Source organism: Coregonus lavaretus (genome assembly GCF_964263955.1).
Source record: "Coregonus lavaretus genome assembly, chromosome: 7".
Lineage (NCBI taxonomy): Eukaryota > Metazoa > Chordata > Actinopteri > Salmoniformes > Salmonidae > Coregonus > Coregonus lavaretus.
The window spans coordinates 11,233,849-11,253,264 of NC_139994.1; the positions used below are offsets into that span (position 1 = coordinate 11,233,849).

General features: G+C 44.3%; 1 protein-coding gene across 1 annotated transcript in view; it reads right to left on the reverse strand.

Moving 5' to 3' along the window:
* The window catches only part of LOC311132044 (elongator complex protein 2-like), a 72,130-nt gene extending 53,401 nt beyond the window's left edge, over window positions 1-18,729 (reverse strand). The window contains exons 1-10 of the mRNA XM_084165211.1: window positions 18,597-18,729; window positions 18,378-18,456; window positions 18,139-18,209; window positions 16,230-16,371; window positions 6,943-7,020; window positions 6,610-6,674; window positions 6,398-6,464; window positions 4,908-5,051; window positions 3,249-3,344; window positions 2,714-2,814 (exon numbers count right to left, since the gene is read on the reverse strand). Of these exons, the coding sequence (XP_084021337.1) occupies window positions 2,714-2,814; window positions 3,249-3,344; window positions 4,908-5,051; window positions 6,398-6,464; window positions 6,610-6,674; window positions 6,943-7,020; window positions 16,230-16,371; window positions 18,139-18,209; window positions 18,378-18,456; window positions 18,597-18,728 (975 nt within the window). The 5' untranslated portion in view covers window position 18,729. The remainder of the gene's footprint in view (window positions 1-2,713; window positions 2,815-3,248; window positions 3,345-4,907; window positions 5,052-6,397; window positions 6,465-6,609; window positions 6,675-6,942; window positions 7,021-16,229; window positions 16,372-18,138; window positions 18,210-18,377; window positions 18,457-18,596) is intronic.
* Between the last annotated feature and the right edge of the window lie 687 nt (window positions 18,730-19,416).

The following is a 19,416-nucleotide window of genomic DNA, read 5'->3' on the forward strand; positions in this document are numbered from 1 at the left end:
TCACTCCCTTTTCAAAACCTTTTCTCCCTACTGGACAGGAGTCGGATCTAGAAAAGGGATAGGTCTCCTTCTGGTGCAGACAGGACATGTGGAAGGCCTTAGCAATGCCATCTATCCCAATTGCGAACATTTCATTGGAATCAGTAACAAAATGTCTTTGTATTTTGCTCTGTCCACTGTTTCGGTGTGCTTCCATGGACCGGGCGTGGAGTTTTTGAGATGAATAATAACCTTTTGTCAAAGGATATTACAATGTGAATACCATTTCACCTATTTAGCTGTCCACTCGATGTGAGTGCAGTGGGGAGGAAAAATATCTGCTATTAGGCTTAAATCATTGAGATGTACGATAGACGTTGGTGTGCCAATAAAACATCGTATTTTATTTTTCTTTGTAGGCCGGGAAACTGTCAGTTCAAAGAGGTTTGTACCCGTTTGAAAAAAAAGGACAGGAACAGTTCACAGCATCACTTCATATATTATGCAATATCATGCTAAACAAAGACAGAGGCTATTCCAGGTGTGTTTTAGAATAGGAGTGCTGATCTAGGATAAGTTTTGCCTTTTTGATCGCAATAAATAAGATTACATGGACAGGGAGGACATGATCCTAGATCAGCACTAATATTCTGAGATGCTTGATACATAGAGTGGCTTGCGAAAGTATTCACCCCCCTTGGCATTTTTCCTATTTTGTTGCCTTACAACCTGGAATTAAAATGGATTTTTTGTGGGTTTGTATCATTTGATTAAACAACATGCCTACCACTCTGAAGATGCAAAATATTTTTTCTTGTGAAACAATCAAGAAATAAGACAAAAAAACAGAAAACTTGAGTGTGCATAACTATTCACCCCACCAAAGTCAATACTTTGTAGAACCACATTTTGCAGCAATTACAGCTGCAAGTCTCTTGGGGTATGTCTCTATAAGCTTGGCACATCTAGCCACTGGTATTTTTGCCCATTCGTCAAGGCAAAACTGCTCCAGCTCCTTCAAGTTGGATGGCTTCCACTGGTGTACAGCAATCTTTAAGTCATACCACAGATTCTCAATTGGATTGAGGTCTGGGCTTTGACTAGGCCATTCCAAGACATTTAAATGTTTCCCCTTAAACCACTAGTGTTGCTTTAGCAGTATGCTTAGGGTCATTGTCCTGCTGGAAGGTGAACCTCCATCCCAGTCTCAAATCTCTGGAAGACTGAATTTCCCTGTATTTAGCGCCATCCATCATTCCTTCAATTCTTAGCAGACGCTCTTATCCAGTGCATACATTTTTTTCATACTGGTCCCTCGTGGGAATCGAACCCACAACCCTGGCGTTGCAAGCGCCATGCTCAACCAACTGAGCTACACGGGACTACTAAGGAAAGAAGGACAGTATAATACGTTCTCTCCAACAATGGGATTTAAAGCTGTAATCCTTAATGGTGAAACTGCCATGGCCATTTTAAAATATTACAACAACAAAGAAGTTACTGCAAACAACTTACCGATAGAACAGCAGCATAAGTACTGCACTTTTTGGGGGGGGTTTCGATGCACAAAGCTCCCCATCTTTGCTTCGTCAAACAAAACAAAACAGAGAAATAGTAATGCCGTCTTTTTGTAGGCACTAACTCCGCTATGGTTCGTTGGACAAAGCCTATGGGGAAATGAATGGAGTTTTCTATTCCCCATTAATTTTCCCCATAGGAATGGCTGAACAAACCAGAGGTAACTAATTTCAGTTTTTTAGGAGCTGGAGAGCTCCATAACGGCGGCCGTGGGGTGGACGGTGGCGCTGTTACTGCGGAAGGTTATCTAAGGTCTCTCCCAGAATTCACCTGTCACTCCTGAAACTCAGGGGCAGATGGGGAGGAACTTACAACTTCCACACTTCTCTTAAATTTAGCCCAGCACTGATGAAAACAGCAGATGTTCTGTGTTCCAAGAGGGAGAAAAAGAGAGAGATATAGAGAGAGACATAGAGATAGACATAGAGAGAGAGAGATAGATGGAGGGAGGGAGGGAGAGAGAGGGGGGGGGGAGGGAGGGAGGGAGAGAGAGGGGGAGGGAGGGAGGGAGAGAGCTAGAGAGAGAGCGAGAGAGAGAGAGCGAGAGAGCGAGAGAGCGAGAGCGGGAGGGAGGGAGGGAGAGAGAAGGATCTGGTATGTCTTTCGTTATCCCTTCTTCTCCTGTGGCTTCTCTCTGCAGCAGCCTCTAAAGAGGCCTATGACTGATAGCAAGGAGACAGGGAGGAAACCAACCCATACAAGCCCAACCTACAGTGTAGAACTGTAGACTAATGCCCGCTTCATCCGCCTCTAACAATGCCATTTCTACAATCCAACACCACATCAGTAACAGAAGTCAAATTATAAACCGGGTAGTTTGGGTCCTGGATATCAGACAATATACCATGGGTATGACACAATATTACTTGTTTACTGTTCTAATAAAGTTGGTAACCCGTTTATAATAGCAATAAGGCACCTCAGGGGGCTCCGCATTGCGTTGTGCATAAGAACAACCCTTAGCCGTGGCATATTGGCCATGGGGGGGGGGGGGGGGGGGGGGGTTTGACCTTTACCAGTGTAGGATTTGAAAAACAACAAAGCTGTGAAAGGAGAGGGCTGTGTCCCAAACGGCACTCTATTCTCTATGTAGTGCACTATATAGGGAATAGGGTGCCATTTGGGCCACAACTAGAAGCCTCCTGTTGACACTGACCTGCTCCACCCACACACCCGAGCCCTCCTCTGGAGCCCACAAGATCATGGTCTTGTCCATGGACGCAGAGAGCAGGCTCAGAGACTGATGCTGGTCGCCACCTGTAGGGGGAGACAAAGAGCATCACAATGAAGGAACTTCAGTAGTGAAGTTGCCCATAGACGCTGATCTGGGTTCAGTTTGCACATTTCCCCCACTAATGGTTAAGTTTAGGATTGGGGCAGGGAAAGCTGATCCTAGATTTGCACCTAGGGGAAACTTCCACCCCTGGAGCCACAATACAGAAACGCAGGTTGGACGGATAAAACATAATGAAAGAACCGCAGCAGACAGACAGTGAGTGACGTGAACTAATAGAAGAGTTTAGGGTTCACCCTTTCTGATTTAATGGGCGTATGGTAGGCCCATCAAACAAATCACTCACTCTCCCTCCAACACCATCAAATCATTGAGTAGTATGGCACCTCCACATCACAGTGAAATAAGAAAAGTCTGACGTGGGGACTGAATGGCGTATAGGTTGACGGTCTAGTACCTTTGATGACAGGGGGCTGCCAGTGGACTCCATAGACCTTGTTCTCGTGTCCGGCCAGGACTGACTCTAGCGTCACTGCAAACACTGAGGAGGCATCTGGGGTGAGGAGACAACATGCATACATTACATGACCAAAAGTATGTGGACACCTGCTCGACGAACATCTCATTCCAAAATCATGGGCATTAATATGGAGTTGGTCCCCCTTTTGCTGCTATAACAGCCTCCACTCTTCTCTGAAAGCTTTCCACTAGATGTTGGAACATTGCTGCGGGGACTTGCTTCCATTCAGCCACAAGATAATTAGTGAGGTCGGGCACTGATGTTGGACGATTAGGCCTGGCTCACAGTTGGCGTTCCAATTCATCCCAAAGGTGTTCGATTGGGTTGAGGTCAGGGTTCTGTGCAGGCCAGTCAAGTTCTTCCACACTGATCTCAACAAACCATTTCTGTATGGACCTCACTTTGTACATGGGGGCATTACATGCTGAAACAGGAAAGGTCCTTCCCCAAAATGTTGCCACAAAGTTGGAAGCACAGAATCGTCTAGAATGTAGTGTTAAGATTTCCCTTCACTGGAACTAAGGGGCCTAGCCCGAACCATTAAAAACAGCCCCAGACCATTATTCCTCCTCCACCAAACTTTACAGTTGGCACTATGCATTGGGGCAGGTAGCGTTCTCCTGGCATCCGCCAAATCCAGATTTGTCCGTCGGCTGGCAGATGAAGAAGCATGATTCATCACTCCAGAGAACGCGATTCCACTGCTCCGGAGTCCAATGGCGGCAAGATTTTCACCACTCCAGCCGACACTTAGCATTGTGCATGATCTTAGGCTTGTTTGTGCGGCTGCTCAGCCATGGAAACCCATTTCATGAAGCTCCCGACGAACAGTTATTGTGCTGACATTGCTTCCAGAGGCAGTTTGGAACTCGGTAGTGAGTGTTGCAACCAAGGACAGACGATTTTTATGCGCTACGCGCTTCAGCACTTGCCGGTCCCATTCTGTGAGCTTGTGTGGCCTACCACTTCGCGGCTGAGCCGTTGTTGCTCCTAGACGTTTCCACTTCACAATAACAGCACTTACAGTTGACCGGGGCAGCTCTAGTAGGGCAGAAATGTTACGAAATGACTTGTTGGAAAGGTGGCATCCTATGACGGTGCCATGTTGAAAGTCACTGAGCTCTTCAGTAAGGCCATTCTACTGCCAATGTTTGTCTATGGAGATTGCTCGATTTTAAACACCTGTCAGCAACGGGTATAGCCGAATCCACTAATTTGAAGGGGTATCCATATACTTTTGTATATATAGTGTACATGAATCTTTAGTAGAATGGTATGATTGTACATTAAGCTCCATCCACATTTGTGTGATAACGTACTCAGTCAAATACATTTTTAGAATCATACGATCGAACAATCCACATTCCCCTGATTAAAATAACACATCAATCCAATGAACATTGGAAATGACATTCACATGAATGATCACGACTGTTTATTAATACATTAACGCAGATCTTGTTGATAGACAGACATTCATTGTCTTATGAAATCAACAAAAACCTGATGTTTTGATTTAATCAAATTTTTTATAAGGAAATTATTCGAATTAACAGAAACGTTCTAATGAAGCCTGATAATGAAATGTCTGCTCACCGTTGTCTGTCAGTGTAAAGACGTCCTCAGTCATCCTAATGGTGTGTTCATCCTGCGTGTTTCCCTCTGTCCCAGATTTGGCAACCAGCCTCCACACCCGGATCAGACAATCCTGAGCACAGCTGGCCATTAACAGATCCCCCTCTGTACAGCATGGAGGTAGAAATTAGTTTGATTCTATTTAGTATATATTTTTAATTTAAAGGGATTGTTCACTCAATTCTAACGGCATCATCATTACAGTTTTTGCTCTTTACTGAAAGTGCTCCATCTTGGAAACTTGACTGCTGACATGCACAATTTTATGGGTGGACTAATGAACAAAATACAATATATTTTTGGGAGTGAACTATCCCTTTAATTGTATATATTCCATATATAGGCCTCTAGTGCATCACATTTGGGCTCTGATCAAAAGAAGTTCACTACAGAGGGAATAAGGTACCATTTCAGCTCCATTCTAGGTAAGATGGCTGAGAAGAGAACACACACAACCTCTTCAAACTAAGGTCACCTGGGGAAGAGTAACAGGGAGAGGAGAGGGGTTGAAAGGAAGGGGGTGATTAGTTGGCCATGGTAGTATAAGGGGGCCAGGTTGGGACTTAAGCCAGGACACCAGGGTTAACACCCCTATTCCTGCAACAAGAGGGAATCTTCAGTGACCACAGAGTGTCAGAACCTCGGTTGAACCGTGTCCTCTGAAGGTTGGAATTAAAAAGACCCCCAGCTGAACTCAAAGATAGGGCTGTGGAGCCACGCTGCTTGAAGGATACAGTATATCTGATAGAGAGGGGCAAAACTAAAGCACTGACTAGGTCCTGCTGCACCCGTTTCATGCATTATAGAAAGACATCTGTCTGCAAAAGCAAATCAAATTAAATAGATGCCCCAGTCATAAAAGGATGGATTTTCATTTTCTTTTATAGGAGAGAGAGACTGGAGAGAGGTTACTTTTGCAATGCCTATGGGGCTGCTACATATAAATGAATCTCTGATTGCATCCCATAGGCCCCTGGTCAAAAGTAGTGCACTATGAAGGGAACAGGGTGCCATTTTGGACACAGCATCTCTCTCCACCACTAATGGCCACCCAGCTTGGAGTAGTTCATTGACTGAGTGGGAAGAGTCCAGTGGAGAGGGCTGGTAAAGGAGATGAAACAGCTTTTACAAACCCTGGGCTGAGTCCCAAATGGCATCCTATTCCCTAATATAGTGCACTACTTTTGACCAGGGCCCATAGGGTTCTGGTCAAAAGTAGTGCACTATATAAAGGCCAGGGTGCCATTTGTGATGTAGCCCTGAACAGAGCACTGCTGGAGTACATCTGGAGTGGGTTACACAACTCAACTAGCCATCTGGATATACAGATTATACCAGAAATACTTCAACATATTTTGTCATACCATCTCAGATTATTTGACAGATTTATGACTAAAATGTAAAACAAGGCAGTGAAGAAACAGATTGCTAAACACTGGTGTGGTCCTCACCTACATACGCCCACTCCACACCACGGACCCAATCCTCATGCCCTTGCAAGGAGAGGACTTTCATGAACTGTCAAGAGACACGGGGAGAAAAGGCCAGCATCAATGTAAATGAATAGGTTTACATGTCGTAAATCCAACATATTCGATTTATTCATTTTTACATTACTGTCCGTTAATTTGTTGGCCAATGCCAGCTATTCGAGTTCGCTCACCTGTCCATTGCTCTGCACATACAGATGGATTCTGCAGTCGTCGCCCCCGCAGGCCAGTATGGGAACTGCAAAATGAAATGTATCGCATTAGATAGTCCTGTCACACTTGCTGCTGAAGCCAGGACGCATTATAACACATTTACATCTACCTCATGTTTTTAAGACAGGTTGAGTGAAGGGGAGGCAGGGCAGGGGGGACAAAGCATCAAACAGAGAACAGGCATGTGAAAGGGAGGAGAGATGAAGTGCGGAACACTTCATGCACAAATTGCATTTTTAATATGGGGCGGGGGGTATCTCCAACCGGCAAACGCCGCCGTAGAAACAGCTTACCTCTGCTGCCTGGCAACAAAACTAGCGAGACATCCATCATGAACCCGCTCCCAAACGATATGGTTTGTGTGCACTCCGCTTCAGGGAATGAGAGGGAAAAAATAAAGTTAGGGTGTGAGTTATACTATCCCTAAAATTATGCAAAAACATTGGGTTCCATACATCACCGACAAGCGTTCCTAAATTAACTGCTCCCAGATTATTTAATCAACTCATCCTAGAGAGGTGAGATGGCTAATCACTAGGCTAGTTCTTCTGACGCTGCAGAGACATTTTGTCAAAGGGTGACATGTTTTTTTTCTCTCCTTTTGCCAGAAACACAGGGGTCTTCCAGGCACTAACAACAAATGCTGGCAGCAGAGCTCTGGCTGGCCTACATCAGACAACACACCCTGAGGAAAGACCCAGACTTCATCCCAAATGGCAACCTATTCCCTATATAGTGCCCTACTTTTGACCAGGGCCAATAGGGAATAGGGTGACATTTGGGATGCAGCCCCAGCCACACGCTCATCTCTATGACTGTCATGTAACATCACCATTCGCTTCCCTCCACACCCGCTAACATACAGAGAGGAATTACCAACCAATGCCACAAAGGCACCTAATCTCAGAAACCCAGAACTAAAATCTTGCACAAATGTGTCAGATGCTTGATTAGGTTCTGGGAACCTAAGATACACTACTTGACCAAAAGTATGAGGCCACCTGCTCGTCAAACATCTCATTCCAAAATCATGGGCATTAATATGGAGTTGGTCCCCCCTTTGCTGCTATAACAGCCTCCACTCTTCTGGGAAGGTTTTCCACTAGATGTTAGAACATTGCTGCAGGGATTTGCTTCCATTCAGCCACAAGAGCATTAGTGAGGTCGGGCACTGGTGTTGGGTGATTAGGCCTGGCTCGCAGTCATTGTTCCAATTCATCCCAAAGGTGTTAGATGGGGTTGAAGTCAGGGCTCTGTGCAGGCCAGTCTTCCACACCGATCTCGACAAACCATTCCTGTATGGACCTCGCTTTGTTTACGGGGGAATTGTCATGCTGAAACAGGAAAGGGCCTTCCCCAAACGGTTGCCACAAAGTTGGAAGCACAGAATCATCTAGAATGTCATTGTATGCTGTAGCTTTAAGATTTCCCTTCACTGGAACTAAGGGGTCTAGCCCGAACCATGAAAAACAGCCCCAGACCATTATTCCTCCTCCACCAAACTTTACAGTTGGCACTATGCAGTGGGGCAGGTAGCGTCCGTCGGACTGCCAGATGGTGAAGCGTGATTCAGTCCAATTGCGACAAGCTTTACACCACTCCAGCCGACGCTTGGCATTGTGCATGGTGATCTTAGGCTTATGTGCGGCTGCTCGGCCATGGAAACCCATTTCATGAAGCTCCCGACGAACAGTTCTTGTGTTCAGATGCAGTTAGGAACTCGGTAGGGAGTGTTATAACCGAGGACAGAACATTTTTACACGCTGCATGTTTCAGCACTCGGCGGTCCCGTTCTGTGAGTTTGTGTGGCTTACCACTTCGCGGCTGAGCCGTTGTTGCTGTAGTGATCACAGTATAGTAGCCATATCTAGGAAAACCAAAGTGTATAAGAGGTCATATAATACGTTTTGTAGTGATTCCTATAATATTTGTTGGTCTGTGGTGTGTAATGAGGAGCAGACAGACGCTGCACTTGACACATTTATGAAATTGCTTATCCCAGTTACCAATAAGCATGCACCCATTAAGAAAATGACTGTGAAATCTGTTAAATGCCCGTGGATTGATGAGGAATTCAAAAAATTGTACAGTTGAGGCAAAGGAAATGGCAAATAAGTCTGGCTGCACAACCGATTGGCAAATATACTGCAAATTGAGAAATCATGTGACTAAACTGAATAAAAATAAGAAACTACACTATGAAACAAAGATAAATTAAATAAAGAATTATAGTAAAAAGCTTTGGAGCACCTTAAATGAAATTATGGGCAAAAAGGCAAACTCTGCTCCATCATTCATTGAATCAGGTGGCTCATTCATCACAAAACCCACTGATATTGCCAACTACTTAAATTATTTTTTCCATTGGCAAGATTAGCAAACGTAGGCATGAAATGCAGCAACAAACGCTGACACTACACATCCAAGTATAACTAATTAAATTATGAAAGACAAGCATTGTAATTTTTAATTCCATAAAGTGAGTGTGGAAAAAGTGAAAAAAGTATTGTTGTCTACCGACAATGACAAGCCACCGGGGTCTGACAACCTTGATGGAAAATTACTGAGGATAATAGCAGACGATATCGCCACTCATATTTGCCATATCTTTACATCTTCAATCTAAGCCTACTAGAAAGTGTGTGCCCTCAGGCCTGGAGGGAAGCAAAAGTAATTCCACTACCCAAGAATAGAAAAGCCCTCTTCAATGGCTCAAATTGCCGACCAATCAGCCTTTTACCAACCCTTAGTAAACTTTTGGAAAAAATGGTGTTTGACCAGATACAATGCTATTTTACTGTAAACAAATTGACAACAGACTATCAGCACGCTTATAGGGAAGGACATTCAACAAGCACAGCACTTACACAAATGTCTGATGATAAAAAGATTGTGGGGGCTGTTTTGTAATACTTCAGTGCGGCTTTTGACATTATCGATCATAGTCTGCTGCTGGAAAAACGTACGTGTTATGGCTTTACACCCCCTGCTATATTGTGGATAAAGAGTTACCTGTCCAACAGAACACAGAGGGTGTTCTTTAGTGGAAGCCAGGTAGAATCAGGAATTCCCCAGGGCAGTGGTTTAGGCCCCTTACTTTATTCAATCTTTACTAACGACATGCCACTGGCTTTGAGTAAAGCCAGTGTGTCTATGTATGCGGATGACTCAACACTATACACGTCAGTTATTACAGCGACTGAAACGACTGCAACACTTAACAAAGAACTGCAGTTAGTTTCAGAATGGGTGGCAAGGAATGTAGGTTATAACTTACCCCTAGCAGCTACTGTTAGCCAGCCAAGTGCAAAGCTAGCCACTGAATCGACTCAGCCAGTTCTCTCTCTCCAGATGAAATCTTGCGACTTGTGACGGCCGGCCGCCCAACAACCTGCCCGCTTGACCCTATCCCCTCCTCTATTCTCCAGACCATTTCCGGAGACCTTCTCCCCTACCTCACCTCGCTCATCAACTCATCCTTGACCGCTGGTTATGTCCCTTCCGTCTTCAAGAGAGCGAGAGTTGCACCCCTTCTCAAAAAACCTACACTCGATCCCTCCGATGTCAACAACTACAGACCAGTATCCCTTCTTTCTTTTCTCTCCAAAACTCTTGAGCGTGCCATCTTTAGCCAACTCTCTTGCTATCTCTCTCAGAATGACCTTCTTGATCCAAACCAGTCAGGTTTCAAGACTGGTCATTCAACTGAGACTGCTCTTCTCTGTGTCACGGAGGCTCTCCGCACTGCTAAAGCTAACTCTCTCTCCTCTGCTCTCATCCTTCTAGACCTATCTGCTGCCTTTGTTACTGTGAACCATCAGATCCTCCTCTCCACCTTCTCCGAGTTGGGCATCTCCGGCGCGGCTCACTCTTGGATTGCGTCCTACCTGACAGGTCACTCCTACCAGGTGGCGTGGCAAGAATCTGTCTCCGCACCACGTGCTCTCACCACAGGTGTCCCCCAGGGCTCAGTTCTAGGCCCTCTCCTATTCTCGCTATACACCAAGTCACTTGGCTCTGTCATATCCTCACATGGCCTTTCCTATCATTGCTACGCAGACAACACAATTAATCTTCTCCTTTCCCCCTTCTGATAACCAGGTGGTGAATCGCATCTCTGCATGTCTGGCAGACATATCAGTGTGGATGACAGATCACCACCTCAAGCTGAACCTCGGCAAGACGGAGCTGCTCTTCCTCCCGGGGAAGGACTGCCCGTTCCATGATCTCGCCATCACGGTTGACAACTCCGTTGTGTCCTCCTCCCAGAGTGCAAAGAGCCTTGGCGTGACCCTGGACAACACCCTGTCGTTCTCCGCTAACATCAAGGCGGTGATCCGATCCTGTAGGTTCATGCTCTACAACATTCGCAGAGTACGACCCTGCGGCACAGGTCCTAATCCAGGCACTTGTCATCTCCCGTCTGGATTACTGCAACTCACTGTTGGCTGGGCTCCCTGCCTGTGCCATTAAACCCCTACAACTCATCCAGAACGCCGCAGCCCGTCTGGTGTTCGACCTTCCCAAGTTCTCTCACGTCACCCCGCTCCTCCGCACACTCCACTGGCTTCCAGTTGAAGCTCGCATCTGCTACAAGACCATGGTGCTTGCCTACGGAGCTGTGAGGGGAACGGCACCTCCGTACCCTTCAGGCTCTGATCAGTCCCTACACCCAAACGAGGGCACTACATTCATCCACCTCTGGCCTGCTGGCTCCCCTACCTCTACGGAAGCACAGTTCCCGCTCAGCCCAGTCAAAACTGTTCGCTGCTCTGGCACCCCAATGGTGGAACAAGCTCCCTCACGACGCCAGGACAGCGGAGTCACTCACCACCTTCCGGAGACACTTGAAACCCCACCTCTTTAAGGAATACCTGGAATAGGATAAAGTAATCCTTCTACCCCCCCCAAAAAAAAAATATTGTAAAGTAGTTGTCCCACTGGCTATCATAAGGTGAATGCACCAATTTGTAAGTCGCTCTGGATAAGAGCGTCTGCTAAATGACGAAAATGTAAATGTAAATGTAAGGAATACGTTAGTCCTAAATATTTCAAAAACTAAAAGTATTGTATTTGGGACAAATCATTCACTAAACCTCAACTAAATCTTGTAATAAATAATGTGGAAATTGAGCAAGTTGAGGTGACTAAACTGCTTGGAGTAACCCTGGATTGTAAACTGTCATTGTCAAAACATGTTGATACAACAGTAGCAAAGATTGGGAGTAATAAAGCGCAGCTCTGCCTTCTTGACAACATTGTCAACAAGGCAGGTCCTACAGGCCGTATTTTTGTCGCACCTGGACTACTGTTCAGTCGTGTGGTCAGGTGCCACAAAGAGGGAGTTAGGAAAATTGCAATTGGCTCAGAACAGGGCAGTGCGGCTGGCCCTTAAATGTACACAGAGAGCTAACATTAACAATATGCATGTCAATCTCTCATGGCTTAAAGTGGAGGAGAGATTGATTTGATCACTACTTGTTTTTGTAAGAGGTGTTGACAAGCTGAATGCACCGAGCTGTCTGTTTAAACTACTAGCACACAGCTCGGACACCCATGCATACCCCACAAGACATGCCACCAGAGATCTCTTCACAATCCCCAAGTCCAGAACAGGCTATTGGAGGCGCCATAACAGGCTATTGGGGATCCATAATAAAATACTAAATACAAATACCATGATACAATCCTGGTTTCAAGATACAGTGGAAACCACAGCGCTAACAATAGGCCATTACATTGATTTCAGACAATCCTGAAGTGATGACTCATTAAATTCTGTGACTCAAATGAGCAGACTGTTCAGTCTGTTTCTACTACCACAGCATACCAGCAGATGTCAGGGTAGGTGGAGAATTCAGACAGATTAACTCAAAGATGCCTCTTTTGCAATGGGGTGAAGTTTCCCTTGTAAACAAACAAGCGAATCTCAGAGCAGGAAACAAGGAACACTTATAGTCCTTTTTTTAATGCAGGTTTTATAGCTCCAGGGTGAAGTTTCCCCTAGGTAAAGATCTACAGTGGGGGAAAAAAGTATTTAGTCAGCCACCAATTGTGCAAGTTCTCCCACTTAAAAAGATGAGAGAGGCCTGTAATTTTCATCATAGGTACACGTCAACTATGACAGACAAAATGAGGAAAGAAATTCCAGAAAATCACATTGTAGGGTTTTTTATGAATTTATTTGCAAATTATGGTGGAAAATAAGTATTTGGTCAATAACAAAAGTTTCTCAATACTTTGTTATATACCCTTTGTTGGCAATGACACAGGTCAAACGTTTTCTGTAAGTCTTCACAAGGTTTTCACACACTGTTGCTGGTATTTTGGCCCATTCCTCCATGCAGATCTCCTCTAGAGCAGTGATGTTTTGGGGCTGTCGCTGGGCAACACGGACTTTCAACTCCCTCCAAAGATTTTCTATGGGGTTGAGATCTGGAGACTGGCTAGGCCACTCCAGGACCTTAAAATGCTTCTTACGAAGCCACTCATTCGTTGCCCGGGCGGTGTGTTTGGGATCATTGTCATGCTGAAAGTCCCAGCCACGTTTCATCTTCAATGCCCTTGCTGATGGAAGGAGGTTTTCACTCAAAATCTCACGATGCATGGCCCCATTCATTCTTTCCTTTACACGGATCAGTCGTCCTGGTCCCTTTGCAGAAAAACAGCCCCAAAGCATGATGTTTCCACCCCCATGCTTCACAGTAGGTATGGTGTTCTTTGGATGCAACTCAGCATTCTTTGTCCTCCAAACACAACGAGTTGAGTTTTTACCAAAAAGTTATATTTTGGTTTCATCTGACCATATGACATTCTCCCAATCCTCTTCTGGATCATCCAAATGCACTCTAGCAAACTTCAGACGGGCCTGGACATGTACTGGCTTAAGCAGGGGGACACGTCTGGCACTGCAGGATTTGAGTCCCTGGCGGCGTAGTGTGTTACTGATGGTAGGCTTTGTTACTTTGGTCCCAGCTCTCTGCAGGTCATTCACTAGGTCCCCCCGTGTGGTTCTGGGATTTTTGCTCACCGTTCTTGTGATCATTTTGACCCCACGGGGTGAGATCTTGCGTGGAGCCCCAGATCGAGGGAGATTATCAGTGGTCTTGTATGTCTTCCATTTCCTAATAATTGCTCCCACAGTTGATTTCTTCAAACCAAGCTGCTTACCTATTGCAGATTCAGTCTTCCCAGCCTGGTGCAGGTCTACAATTTTGTTTCTGGTGTCCTTTGACAGCTCTTTGGTCTTGGCCATAGTGGAGTTTGGAGTGTGACTGTGTGAGGTTGTGGACAGGTGTCTTTTATACTGATAACAAGTTCAAACAGGTGCCATTAATACAGGTAACGAGTGGAGGACAGAGGAGCCTCTTAAAGAAGAAGTTACAGGTCTGTGAGAGCCAGAAATCTTGCTTGTTTGTAGGTGACCAAATACTTATTTTCCACCATAATTTGCAAATAAATTCATTAAAAATCCTACAATGTGATTTTCTAGAATTCTTTTTCTCAATTTGTCTGTCATAGTTGACGTGTACCTATGATGAAAATTACAGGCCTCTCTCATCTTTTTAAGTGGGAGAACTTGCACAATTGGTGGCTGACTAAATACTTTTTTTCCCCACTGTAGGATCAGCTTCCCCTCCCTCTCAACCATTAGCGGGGAAAATGCTAAACTGACACAAGATCAGCATCTAGGGGCAACTTCACCCTACTTAGGTAGAAATAAGCCCACTTTAGGTGAACATTGTGGTTTGTGCAGCCTTATCATATTGAGATAAGAGTACTTGAGAGTACTACTGAAGTTACAAAATACAAATGAACATGGCTGGGCGGCCTATGGGCAATGTTCCCGCTAAACTGCGCGGCCTCCCACCTCCTCCAGGACTGCTGCGCAGAAGAAATGCCAGTCTGCACAGAGACGCAAGAGATTTAACTTCACTGAGTTCGCCCCATTAGTTTGCACTATATGGATCAATGTTTTTTCTGTATTCAACTCAACATTATATCAGTCCCTTTTCAATGCAAAAAACTAAAAAACAAATCTAACTTTGCAAGATTGAGTCTGTGATTTTGTTTTTGGCAGAGCCAGAGCGGGGGTAGCCCATGAGCGGTCTTTCAATCACCCTCGAGTGAATGCGCTTTTCAGATCAGAACACAGAGCCATGCGTGATATTATTTGCCCAGATATAGATAAGTATAGGTCAGCAATGGGGAGTTACTGCTTCCTACAAGAGCACAAAACGTGTAGGCTACATTTCAAGCCGTCTTTGAAATGCCATTTGGGAAAAAAGCTTACTTCTTAATTAAAGGTGCAGTGTTGTATTTTGAGACAGGCTTGAATATGCAAATAAGCCAATAGGCAGAGGTGTAACCTACATTGTCTAATTCTCTGTGTGGTAAAAATAACTAATTTTATAATGTGGTTTCTTGCATCATACAACACAATAAAATGCAATTTACAGTCACCTATTTAGCCCATGGTTTTACAGACAGAATTAATGTCAAGCCCTTCATAATGTAAACACTTTTTTTAAAGTCTCATGCAATGTGGCCTGTATTGAACACCACATTTATGCTCCTGTAGGCTATATCATAGAAAGCAAAAGCTATTTCCATGTGAAAATGTTATGGGATTTGCTCCATTGGATTTGTTGGTAGGCCTACATATTGCTCAAATAGCCTAAATAGCCTATTGGCTACTGTCTAAAACGGTAAGGGTACAGCCTCAGTGTTCACTGTAAATGCGCGCCGGAAGTTGCACAAAATTCTCACAACGTTCAAGTTTCCGCTCACAAGACCTAACATTTGCTAAGTGCCCAAAAAATGTTGAAGGAACATTGGATAAGGGCCCTGGTCAAAAGTAGTGTACTACATAGGGGAATAGGGTGCCATTTGGTCAGTGTCAATGATCTTTTTTATTTTTTTTATTTCACCTTTATTTAACCAGGTAAGCCAGTTGAGAACAGGTTCTCATTTACAACTGCGACCTGGCCAAGACAAAGCAAAGTAGTGCAACAAAAACAACACAGAGTTACATATGGGGTAATAAAAACATAAAGTCAGAGATACAACAGAAAATATATATACAGTGTGTGCAAATGTAGCAAGTTATGGAGGTAGGGCAATAAATAGGCTATAGTGCAGAATAATTACAATAGTATTAACACTGGAATGCTAGATGTGCAAGAGATTATGTGCAAATAGAGATACTGGACTGCAAAAGAGCAAATTAAATAACAATATAGGGATGAGGTAGTTGGGTGGGCTAATTTCAGATGGGCTGTGTACAGGTGCAGTGATCGGTAAGGTGCTCTGACAACTGATGCTTAAAGTTATTGAGGGAGATAAGAGTCTCCAGCTTCAGAGATTTTTGATTACCTTACCCGATCTGACTGTCCTAAAGAGTTCCTTTACCCACTCTATGTCACACAAAAGCATAAAGTAAAGTAGCCTTATCTGAGCCAGAACACCCCATAGGGCAGGAGCCTCCTGTTCCTATAGTGTGAGGCAGTTTGATGTACAAGACAAGTACACCCCCTGGACAGGACACTAGTCTATTGCTGGGATTAAAAGCATCTCTTACCTTTACTCCCAGTGTAGAGCCATAGTTTGACAGTGGAGTCAGAGGCTGTGGAGGCGATGAGTAGCTTATTGTTGTCCAGGTGGATGGCATCCACAGCACACACTGGCCCAGTGTGTCCAACACACTTTACACAGGGGTTAAACTGGGGCAGGGAGTACAAACACAACAAATATGCGTAAGAATGGATCAATATACCGTGCATTCGGAAAGTATTCAGACCCCTTTACTTTTTCCACATTTTGTTGCGTTACAGCCTTATTCTAAAATGTATTTTTAAAATGTTTTTTCTCATCAATCTACACCCAATACCCCATAATGACAAAGCGAAAATATATATATATATATATATATATATATTTTTTGCAAATGTATTAAAAATAAAAAACATAAATACCTTATTTACATAAGTGTTCAGACCTTTGCTATGAGACTTGAAATTGAGCTCAAGTGCATTCTGTTTCAATTGACATGTTTCTACAACTTAATTGAAGTCCACCTGTGGTCATTTCAATTGATTGGATATGATTTGGAAAGGCACACACCTGTCTATATAAGGTCCCACAGTTGACAATGCATGTCAGAGCAAAAACCAAGCCATGAGGTTGAAGGAATTGTCTGTTGCGCGCCGAGACAGGATTGTGTCGAGGCACAGATCCGGGGAAGGGTACCAAAAACATTCTGCAGCATTGGAGGTCCTAAAGAACACAGTGGCCTCCATCATTCTTAAATGGAAGAAGTTTGGAACCACCAAGACTCATCCTAGAGCTGGCCGCCCGGCCAAACTGAGCAATCGAGGGAAAAGGGCCTTGGTCAGGGAACTAACCAAGAACCCGATGGTCACTCTGACAGAGCTCCAGAGTTCCTCTGTGGAGATGGGAGAACCTTCCAGAAGGACAACCATCTCAGCAGCACTCCACCAATCAGGCCTTTATGGTAGAGTGGCCAGATGGAAGCCACTCCTCAGTAAAAGGTACATGACAGCCCGCTTAGAGTTTGCCAAAAGGCACCTAAAGGACTCTCAGATCATGAGAAACAAGATTTTCTGGTCTGATGAAACCAAGATTGAACTCTTTGGCCTGAAGTCCAAGCGTCACGTCTGGAGGAAACCTGGAACCATCTCTACGGTGAAGCATGGTGGTGGCAGCATCATGCTGTGGGGATGTTTTTCAGTGGCAGGGACTGGGAGACTAGTCAGGATCGAGGGAAAGATGAACGGAGGAATGTACAGAGAGATCCTTGATGAAAACCTGCTCCAGAGCACTCAGGACCTCAGACTGGGGCGAAGGTTCACCTTTCAACAGGACAATGACCCTAAGCACACAGCCAATACAATGCAGGAGTAGCTTCGGGACAAGTATATGAATGTCCTTGAGTGGCCCAGCCAGAGCCCGGACTTGAACCCGATCGAACATCTCTGGAGAGACCTGAAAATAGCTGTGAAGCGACACTCCCCATCCAACCTGACAGAGCTTGAGAGGATCTGCAGAGAAGAATGGGAGAAACTCCCAAAATACAGGTGTGCCAACCTTGTTGCGTCATACCCATGAAGGGTCAAGGTTGTAATCGCTGCCAAAGGTGCTTCAACAAAGTACTGAGTAAAGGGTCTGAATACTTATGTAAATGTCATATTTCCGTTATTTTTTTTAGACATTTGAACACAAAAAAAATACATGTTCTTGCTTTGTCATTATAGGGTATTGTGTGTAGATTGATGAGGGAGGAAACTATTCAATCCATTTTAGATTAAGGTTGTAATGTAACAAAATGTGGAAAAAGTCAAGGGGTCTGAATAATTTTCCGAATGCACTGTAAGTCAACCTATTGCTGTGTTTTAATAATGTGTCTGATGAAGTGCCAATAAATCATTAACATATGTGACCAATTCCTGCTTCTAGTAGCATTAACACACCTTCCCATCTAGGGCCTCCCACACAATCAGTACACTGTCAGACCCTCCTGACACCAGGTGAGTTTCTGTACCTGTACCATCATCAGGGATGAAGACAAACAGTCTATCAAAGTATATCAAAGCATTGGATGAAGCATATCAATGTATATTATTAGAATATCAAAGCATTGGATGAAGCATATCAAGGTGTATTATCAGCATATATAAGCATTGGATGAAGTATGCAGGTAGCTACTCACCACAGTCCTCTCTGTGGACCCACTGGACTGTGTTCACCCTCCCGGTGTGTCCATTCAGGACAGCTACAACACCTTTCTCCTGTAGAATGGTATGTAAAGAGTAAAGCTGACTGTCGCAACAAATATACCTTATACCTAAGGACACCAACATTGACAAGACTGATGATGTAGCAACTGTAGCGATACGAGTACATTTAAATTGTGAAAGATATATATTACCTGTGGGTCATAGAGAGCGACAGAATGACATGTTCCATATGCAATGAGCCCCCCACGACCCCATGAAAGAACATGTGGGGTTCGATTAGCACAACATGCGACATGGCATGTTTCTAGTACGGGCGCCGCCATCTTGAATTCTACAAGTCAGCAGAGTTACCGTAAATACAGGAGTATACGGCACATATTGCTACAAACATTCCGCTCAAAGAGCGCAATGGGTAAAATGAAGTGGAACACACTCTGGCAAACTGTATATTTTTGTTTCACAAGACTGCCATTTAAGGGGACAGTTGCTTGAATTTTATTGGTGGCATTGGTACCTTTACAATAAAACATTACCCAGGTTTCATCATAATCTACATGAGCGTGGACAATCTCTAAACCCTTCTGATTGTATTATTGGATAGAATCCACTAGGTGGTGAAATAGACTCATTGTGGGGCTTGCGCAGCAAAAGCCACAGTTTCAATCGTCGACATACAGTGCTTCTTATTAATGGGACTTGCGAAGCAAACGTCCCATTCTAAATCTTTGACATACTTCTTAATGAGCCCCACCTGTTTAGCTAAAAAAAAAAAAAAAGTTGCCTATTTTGGCATTAAAAGTGTCACATATCAGTTTACAAACAATGTTTAAAAAATCATTGAGTTAATAAAGCTGCATACAAACATGGTCTCTTTTTTGCTTCCTTGAGTAAGGCAGCTCCAAAATGCAGGAGGTTTCAGCCTAGCTCAGTGATTTTCTGCTAATGTTCTCTAGTTGCGCCGTGATTGGCTCAGTGTTCTGTCACTCATTGGGACACTATGTCACTGCAAAT